General features: G+C 51.3%; 1 protein-coding gene across 1 annotated transcript; it reads right to left on the reverse strand.

The window, feature by feature from the left end:
• Positions 1-612: 612 nt before the first annotated feature.
• zbtb11 (zinc finger and BTB domain containing 11) lies at positions 613-5,747 on the reverse strand. The gene is made up of 10 exons (XM_085928886.1): positions 5,206-5,747; positions 4,745-4,989; positions 4,399-4,630; positions 3,326-4,272; positions 2,819-3,136; positions 2,306-2,714; positions 1,902-2,019; positions 1,665-1,823; positions 1,417-1,592; positions 613-1,319 (listed from the first exon to the last, which is right to left on the reverse strand). Exons 1-10 carry the CDS (start codon positions 5,513-5,515, stop codon positions 751-753), a joined length of 3,483 nt encoding a protein of 1,160 aa, XP_085785012.1. The 5' UTR covers positions 5,516-5,747; the 3' UTR covers positions 613-750.
• Positions 5,748-9,341: the final 3,594 nt, after the last annotated feature.

Genomic DNA, 9,341 nt, shown 5'->3' on the forward strand with positions numbered 1-9,341 from the left:
CTAATAAAGTGGCCTGCGATTAGGTACACCTGAAAATGGCGGTGTACCTAATAGAGTGTCCGAGTGACGTCACGGGTCAACCAGCCAATCAGAAAGTGGGGGTGAGGGCGGGTGTGGCACTTTTCACTTTCACTTAAGCTTTTTCCCTAATTAAGTGGCCTGTTATTAGGTACACTTCATGGACACTTCAATAGGTACACTACACAAGGTAAAAAATAAATGAATTAATAAATAAGAAAGTGTAGCGAACGATTCGGTGAACGATTCTTTTGAACAAATCTTTGGAGTGTATTTCACGATTCATTCGTGAACGGGAAGTTAAGTCATTTTCTTTGTTTTGTTTTACGGCGCGGTGGCACCAGCTTCAATGCGCATTACCGACACCTACTGGTTTAAGTCATGAACTGAACACTGAACTGCACAGTGATTTCTTTTGAACGAATCGTTCACTCACGAGCCAACACTATTCGCCACGGTCGTGATTCTTATGAATCTGAGTGCTTGACATGCAAGGACTGATATTATATATATATATATCTGGTTACCCTACTTAATGAAGAGTCCATTAACACACACAAGCAAACAAAATTGGCTTAAAAAAAACAAGGGAAACAGTGGCATTTGGTTTTTATTATCTTATGATAGTAGGCCCAAAAAGCCTCAATTCCTCCAATTTGTCCAAAGCTATTTACACAGTTGAAAGGGCGGCTCAAGCTAAATATAAACAAAGGTCCAGGATAACAAATATTTCTACTCTATCTCGGCCACCTCGACCTCCATGGTCTGAATGGCGTCGGGCGCCTCGTCCAGCCGGATGCCCGTCATGGCCTGCTGCGCCAGCACGTAGTTGACCACCTGCATGATGCCTCGGTCGGACAGCGTGGCCAATGAGGCGTCGGCCGCCGCCTCCTCCTCCACCGCCTCTACCGCCTGCACCGCCTCTACCGCCTCCACCGTCTCCTCGGTGATCAGCACCGTCTCGATCTCCTCAGAGGAGGAGGCGCCGGCGGGCGGGGCGGGTGTCTGCGCCAGCCGCAGCTCGGGCGGCAGGTCGGCCGCCAGGATGCTGACGGCGTGCTCTACCTGCGTGCCCTGGTTGTGAAACTGCAGTGTGTCCTTCTCCAGCATGATCTTGCAGGGTAGGCTGTCGGCGTGGTACTTGGACATGTGCTTGCGGAGGGTGCGGGCGTCGATGTGCGCCTCGTTGCAGTTGGGGCAGACGTAGGGACGCTCGCCCGTGTGCGTGCGCACGTGTCGCTTCAGGGAGCGGGCGTCGGCCCACGCCACGCCGCACGTCACGCACTCAAACGGCTTCACGCCTGGAAGAGAAAAAAAGCAGAAAAGACACAAACGTTGCGTGTCGTTCAGCTGTTGTGTTACTTATTGTGCTTCTGTCAAAATGAGCCCGGGCGTCACCTTGGTGATTATTGATGTGTCTTCTGTACTCTCTGAGCTGCGTGAATTTCCTGCCACAATGCTCGCATTCTCGCTCCAGGTTCTGCTTGACGCGACCCTTCTTGCCGTGCGTGGCCTTCTTGACGTGACGCCGGAACAGCGCCTTCTCGAAGAACTCCTTGCCGCACACGTTGCACCTGAAGGGGAGTGAGCAAGGTTTTCAACATTTGGCTTCGATACAAGGCCATAGGTCTTGGTCCGAGACTCACTTGAACGGCTCGGCCACGCTGTGCGACTTGACGTGCGAGTACCAGTCCTTCTTCCAGCTGTAGCACTTGCCGCATATCTGACACTGGAAAGGCTTGAGGCCCATGTGCTTGTTCATGTGCTGCTGCAGGTCTTTGGCCTCGTAGAAGCGCTTCTCGCAGCTGCCGAAAAGCGCACGATTGGTTGTCAGCGCCCAAACAGCGTTTGCATTGAAAAAATGAGGGGGAGGGGGCACTCACTGGGAACAGGCGAAGGCACGAACGTCCGGCTTGGGTCTGTGCTTCTTCTGGTGCTTGCTCAAGGCCGAGGCTCGATGGAACGTGGCGCCGCACGTGTTGCACAGGTACTTGGATTCGCCTGCCACGCCGAAGGACATCGAGCGCAATGCAAACAAGAAAAGCTTTCAGATTAGAGTTTCAAACAAAAATGAAATGTTCAAATTTGGGTTTTGGACAAAGGTTGGGCTTAGGGTCAAATGACAGTAAAAGCCTCATCTAGCGTTTGAAGCAAATGCTAAGTAAAGATTACAGATCAAAAAGATGGTTTCAAATAAAGGTGAGGGTTTCAAATTAGGGAATGTTGGCATTGGTTTTTCAAATGGAAGATTCTGAGAAATGTTTCCAGTTAAGTGGCGTGTTCTGACCGGTGTGCAGGCTGGTGTGCTCCTCCATGCTGCGCTTGCTGACAAAGGACTTGTGACAGTACTGACACTGGAACTGCTTGGTGACGTCGTGGAGGACACGGTGCATCTTGAGGCTGTGCTTGTGGGCGAAGGTCTTGCCGCACACCTTGCATGCGTGCGGCCGCACGCCCGTGTGGTGCAGCATGTGGATGCGCAACGAGTACAGCTTGGGCAGCGTCTTGCCGCAGATGTCGCACACAAACTCGCGCTTGGTGTGCGACCAGGTTGCCGCTTTGGAGTCCTGACTGCCCTCGGCGACATGCGAAGAGGACGCCGATTTGGAGGTGGGCGCCCTCTGGGCGCTCTGTTGCTTGTGACGGGCCAGGTGGGCGCGCAAAGAGGCGGCGTACTGGAAGTCTTTGCTGCAGAGCTGCAACACACAGCAGCACGTTTACTTTTAACTTTGCCAACGGCAGGAATTAGCGTGTCAAGGCAAAGTAGGGCAGAGTTCAAATTGAAGTAGGCCTCACTTACGCTGCACTTATATCCGCGACTTTTGTCATGCTTCCTGGCGTGCATGATGAGGGCGTAGCGGCGGGGGAAAGATAAGCCGCACTCTAAGCACGTATGCTCTCCCTCCACGGCGCCCTCGGCCGGGACCTCGCCATCCGCACCCGGGTCAGACGCCGCCGGGGTGGGGACCTCGGCGGCCCCTGTCGAGCGAGCGTCTTGGGCCGCGACGGCTTCTGCGTCGTCTGGCCCTTTGTCCTCCGTAGACCTGGGTTCTTCTTTCACCGGGTTCTCTTCCAACTGCTTGGGAGGCCGCCCCCTCTTTCCTGGCCTCGGACCCACCTACAACAATGCTCGTGGTGAGTGCAGTAAATAAGGGAACCTGTGAGGGTTCATCACAGCATGACTGCAATCAACTGGACTAACCTGCACTCTGTTGCTAACCAAAAGAGCAGCGCCTACCAAGACAACAACCGTGTCTCAGATGAAGTCAAGTGTGCACACGAGTAATTGGGCGATAGAAGAGCATACCTTAGGGCTGAGGTTGGGGGTTGCACAAGGGGCCACGGCGGCGCTCTTCTCCTCGTCGTCGTCATCCAGGCCCATATGGAGGCGAGCGTAGCCACCCTCGCCAATGGAGCGCTGTCGCAGTCGCCGTTGGTTGGAGTCGCTCGCCATGTCTAGCTTGTCGTCCTCGGCAGACGGCTCTGCCTCCTCTTCCTCCGGCGGCAGGGCAATCTCCTCAATCACCACATCTTTCTTCACCTTGGGCGGGCGCCCTCGTTTCCGTTTCGGGGGCGGCGGAACAAGGGCTTCGGGGGCCGACTCTGGTGCTTCGGTGGCCAATTTGGGTGTGTCGTTGTCCACCTGGTTCTGAAGCTTTGTGTTCATTTCTGCAGATTTCTCCTCTGCCGCCTCCATGTTTAAAAGGAAGGTCTCCGCCCCGTCTGGCTGCTCGATAGCCAGGCAGGCGGACACCACTGCCAGGGACTCGGTGGCTCCCGCCTGACCGCTGTGGGTGACCACCGTCATGGTTTCCCCCTCGGTGCCCATGAGGGCGGCCTGGTGCGCGATCAGCGTCAGGGTCTCGCTGGTCTCCACCCCCTCTGCCGTGACCGCCACCGGCTGTTCCGTGCCCGCAGGCGCCACAATGGCAAAAGACTCCCCCGCCACAGCAAGCCCCGCCTGGGTGACTACCGCGCTGCCGTCGCTCTGTATGGTGACCGTGTAAGAGCCCGCCTCGTCAGGCGTGGACTCCGCTGTCTGTTCTGGTAAAACAGCATGGCTGTCCTCACGCTGGTAAAGAACCAGCCTCTGCTCCTCCACCTGCTTGTGCACCGACTCACAGATCTGCAGCACCTCAGGCATCAGCAGGTGGCGGGCCAAATTGGCAATCTCCGCCATAACATTGAAGTTGAACGTCAGCATGGACGTGTAGGAGAAATCCAGCAGGGGCAGGAAGCTGTCTTTGGTAAACCCTGGATAGAGAGAAGGGCAAGAGTTGAGGCACTGGTACTCGAAGCAGAAAGAAATCCTCAAGAATTTTTTCAAATCAAGGAACTCTATTCTGGTTTAACGACTAACAAGCATAGATGCCAACTCACCGGCAAGGTCGACCACAGCCTCGTGCGTGGCCGCGGCGCCCTTTTCGAAGAAGAGCTCATTGAAGTACTCGCTACACGCCGCCAACACCGCCTTGTGCGCCCGGTACTCCTCACCCTCAATCAGCAGTGTGATGTCACAGAAGTGATTGTTGAGTCGCTGTTGGTTGAGTTTGTCCAGCACTGTCTGGCCATGATTGGACAAGAACTGGTTCACCTCACCTTTGCTGTTCACCTGGGTTTAAAAAAAAAAAAAAATACATGCAGCACAATGACTGTTGTAACTGATCAGGGTGGACTCCACCATTCACAGTGTATGATGCTAATATAGCAAGCTAACAATACTTACATAAACCAGCTCCTGCTTATCGGAAGTCTTTGCCACCTTGGATCTGGACTTTGTGAGGAAGAGATCATCAATTTCTTCTCCCACCTCCAGCTCTTCCTCTTCTTCATCATCGTCATCGTCGTCATCTCTATCGACTGTCTTGCGCTTCCTCGCCCGGCCGCCTCCCCCAAAACTATCATCCACCCCACGGCGAGCGGTGCAGGTTGCGCACTCGCGGATGTGATCCTTCACGTGCTTCAGGATACCTACGGTGGACGACAATCAGTGATGGAAACCTCCAAGTTGAACACTGCCACTATGACCACAGGATGGTGCCAAAACTCATGTGTACGTCACAGTGACCAGTGAGGATGCGTTTGATACGAAACGCTGACATTTTTTCGCTCATATTATTGTTTTATCCCCCCCAAAAAACAAAATTCTGTCCCGCGGCTGCTGCACAATTCGTCTTCCGCTCTTACCTCTCCACCAGTACTTCCGCGAGATGCCCTCCCAAGTAAGCTGCTGGTTGAGGTGCTCTCCTCCTTCGAGGACGTGCGTTTGCTCGATCAATTCCTTCCTCCGCTCATCCCGCAGCACGACCTCCAGCTCTGTGAACTCGTTTTGGCCCTTGAGTCGCCGCTGGTAGTACAGGGTGCCGTCGCGAACCACGTAGCAGGCTGCTGCTTTGCGGATTTTACGCTTGGTATTGCCCGGCGTGCCAGGCGCGTACGGCTCCCGCTCGTCCGTCAAATAGCGAAAGATAGCCAAGTAGCTTTCCCTGCACGACATAGTGGCTCGGCCCTCTCGCCCGCTTCAACGCGGGGCGTTTATCACAAAAAGTCGGTCCTTGCCTTGGACGTGCGTTTTTAGATGTTAATATATTTTTATACACAAGTTTAAAGTCGAAATAAAGCCATGTTGAGTATATTCGAGTGTTTTTGTTGAGGTGGAACGGCAGTTGTTCCAGCGTCAGAGTAGACGTGCCCGAACAGAGAAAATGGCTGCTGCACAACCGGATGTTACGTACGTTATGGCGGAAGTGCACTCCCGAAGAAGAAAAAAAGAAACACAAAGCGCCATCAGAGAGCGCTGTTGTCAAACTAGTCACCAAATAGATACTTTGGATGTTTAGTAAATAGAAACAATGACGTGTTATGGATATTAAAGCAAGCAAATGTATCAAACCAAGTCGGCGTGTTGATACACATGACAAGTTGTCTTGTGTGTCCAAAGTAAACGCTTGACAAGGGCTCAGATTTGCAGAAACAAAGAAATAAAGACAAGGAAATTCTTTAAAGGGTGCAGATGAAGTCACTTAACCTTGCACCTGACCCTTTAACAGACAACGAGGCACTGTGTCAGAAGGTCTCGGCTATCCGAAACCACAAAAGTACGTGTAATTGCTTACAAAGCTGGTTTATTTCATTTATTTGTTTTGTTGTATCTTTCCCCATCCAGCCATCAACATCATGTTTTTTATTCTCTATTTTAACCACCACTTTTTCACATTGTCCTTGAAGTCATTTCCTCTTCATTGTTCAGTTCTCTCACTTGATTTTATTTTGATACAACTAAAAGATTTTCCTCTTGTCTGCCTCTCACGCAGTCTGACAGTTTGAGTAAATCAGGACTATATCACAATTGGAAACAGATTTTATAATCAGCATGCACGGAAAAACACTTTTCTAAGAATTTCTCAATATTAATTGATCGAAACCTTTTCTCTTAACAAGTATGGTGAAAAGTAACAACCGCCCTTGTCTGATTTTACAAATCAATGAATCCTAATACATGGACAGTACATCTATACACTGTCTTTGCACAGGGTAATATTATACAACTCAATGTCTCAGTGACAGGTGTCCTACAGTGATCCATTTTAGGCCAGGTGCTATTTACTTGATTTAAGCAGCGAGGCTCAGTCAAGGTTGGAGCAAGGTCCTTGTGGTAAGTCTGGAGGTGCACACGAGGAATGGGGATCCGGGTTCGACAATAATGAAAGCCTGAGTGGCCATTAAACTTTTGCATTGGGCCACGACCTATGAAAAAAAAAAATCGTATTGCTTCAACGTGCGCAACTATCCATTTGCAATACACGTTGGCTATCCTTGAGCTGCCTCATCAATCTGTACCTCTAATGGGTTTCGCCTCCAGCTGGAGGGCACAAACAAATATGTTAGACGACCCCGCCTCGAGGCCCAGATAACGACGTCTGCTTTCGGAAAAATCAGAAGCTGGCGGGGTTATCTTTTTATTGTCTGGATGGCTGCGTGCGCGTCCAAGGCCGTCCGATATGCGACTGACGACGGCCCTCCCTGGTGCTTCTTCTGCTGCTGCTGCAGTACTTTTCCATGACACACTGCTGGTGGCACCATGAGAGAGAGACTGTGTGGACGTGAGAAAGAGCCTCTGTAGTGTTGTTCTTGTCTCATGTGCTGGGATTGCACGCATCCAGTGTGGCGAGGAGAGAAACTGAGCAACACGACATTTTCGCCGCAAGTATTTTAATGATTGTGTACAGCACAAAAGCGCTAATGGAGGCGGCCATTACGCTTCGGGTGGCAGTACAAAGGCGGTAATGCTGTCGGAGACGGACATTTGGAGTTGAGTGGGTGGCCTAATTACATCGAGGGGGCGTTTGGTCAATTCCCACCAAATCTTGTGGTGTAGGCCCCAAAAGACATTGTGAAGTTGATGATCTGGAATGTTTGTCATTTGGGGGGAAACATTTCAGAGGAATTGTGCCTTTTTTTTTTAACCTCGCTGTCATTTTAGGAGGAAAAACACAAGCAAGATGGGAACGTCCGCTCTTCTGGGAAATCTCAGGAGGGAGCTCGGTGCAGATGTTTACACACTGCCCTCGTGATGTACAGCTTGGGGTGTCGGGTAATATCACGGTGGAGATTAAGGGTTAAGGATAATAATAATAAAGCATCCTCAGGGCAGTGTGGGAACCAGGGCGGCGTAAGGTGAGCCGGGTTGCTCCTCTGGTTCCCAGCCTCCACGTTTGGGCCACAAAAGGCTCATTCTTGCATTGGCTGAGGCGGAGTCTGAAGTTCACTGCAGGCCGCAACATACGAGCCGTCGTTCGATATATGACAATCGCAGAAATCTGACGGATCGCCTCGCGACCGCACAAACAGCTTTGCTTCGGACACTCGGGGAAAAGCGGAATGAAGTAGTGGTGAAGGGGTGAAAGGTGAAGGCAGCCAGCATGAAAGCGCTGCGCTGCCGTTAATCTGAGAGCTGAGCCGGGCTCTGACAGTATTGTGTGCATACAAAACAAAAGCTCTTCTCGCACCGTCAAGCATGTGCTCCTATCTGGAGCCCAAACGCTGATGGGCCGCTCACGCTAAAATCGACACCCAACAGAGAGAGAGAGCCTCACTTTTAAGGTTTTAAAAGTCAAGTGCCAGATGTGAACGAGAAATTAATCGTTGATCTAGGAAGGCCCAAGAGCACAAAGCTCAAGTTAGATTGTAAAGAAATCGAAAAATGTGAGCCAATAAAAAAAGATTTTTGAATATGAATTCAAGCCCGCCACATGCATAGACACGTCGCGCAGGATCACGTTGAAGATCATAATGGAGTGCGTGGGAAGCACGGGAGGGACGGAAAACCAACGTGTGCCAGCCTGTGAGTGTTCCTTTGCTTGCGTACCAGTGGGTGTCGAGAAGGTTTATAAAGGTGAAGTGTGTCCACACCTCTCTAACATCATTCGAGTGCTGATGTCATTTGGAGGAATACAAGAGTCCTCTTGACTCAAGAATCACTTTGGGATTCCAGCTGTGGACACAGATGTTGCATTTCACCTAAAAATGTGTTTTGGCCGCTTATCCTGAATCCCACAACTAGCTAATCAACCAACTGAAAATGTTGGTTCGTCCTAAAATGTCTTCTAGAGTTCCTTTAACGACGCGTTGTTTATTGTTATCGTGTTATCTTTATAAGCTAACTCAACCGAGCTACCCCGCTGCGGTTGTTGTCATACGTGGAAAAAAAAAAAAGAGGCATCTGTTTTGGTTGTGGCTGGAGGAGAACTCAAATAAACAAGGCAGGCCTCAGGGGCAGGCGGCGGGGATGTCAAGCCGCATGGCGCTGACCCACTTGGGCTCGTCCAAACAACCCTCCCCTCGCACCATGAGAACCGAATACTTGCTGTCTACAGAGCAGAAAGTCCAAAGATTGACGGCCCGAAAGAACAAGGAAAGTTCTCACTGGGCCAGGCCACTTTGGCTTTTTAGGAGGTGTGAGGACAAGGGAGGGCCTCAACGGGCGTGTGGCTCGCCGTGAGTCTGCGGCTCAGTGGCACAAGTGCCGCCGTGCTTGGCCTTCAGCCCCGAGACGGCAGCTGCCGTAAACAAACAGTGCTGAAAAGCAGCTGGCTCGGGCCCCGGCGTGCTCCTCAAAGAGGGCCCACTCGCTTCATTGTGTCCTACGAATGACTTTGGAGCCGGACCAGGTCGGGGACAAGTGAGATCAACGATAAAGCCGACAAAGTGACTTCCGAACTTCTTTTTCACTCAGGACCCTAGATTGGCTTTTTATGAAATTCCTTCTTCCTTTTGAGGTTGACCTATTCGTACCATATGATGAAAGAATATAAATCCAAATG

This window comes from Syngnathus leptorhynchus, chromosome 13 (genome assembly GCF_054491065.1).
Source record: "Syngnathus leptorhynchus isolate UIUO chromosome 13, UIUO_Slep, whole genome shotgun sequence".
NCBI classification, from domain to species: domain Eukaryota; kingdom Metazoa; phylum Chordata; class Actinopteri; order Syngnathiformes; family Syngnathidae; genus Syngnathus; species Syngnathus leptorhynchus.

Excerpts from the sequence above, each read along its gene's own strand:
- zbtb11 (XM_085928886.1), bottom strand. The coding sequence starts at position 5,515 with ATGTCGTGCAGGGAAAGCTACTTGGCTATCTTTCGCTATTTGACGGAC. Across the intron at positions 3,137-3,325 it reads CCCCCAACCTCAGCCCTAAG|GTGGGTCCGAGGCCAGGAAA; the intron begins GTATGCTCTTCT and ends GCATTGTTGTAG. Across the intron at positions 2,020-2,305 it reads GCACACCAGCCTGCACACCG|GCGAATCCAAGTACCTGTGC; the intron begins GTCAGAACACGC and ends TCGGCGTGGCAG.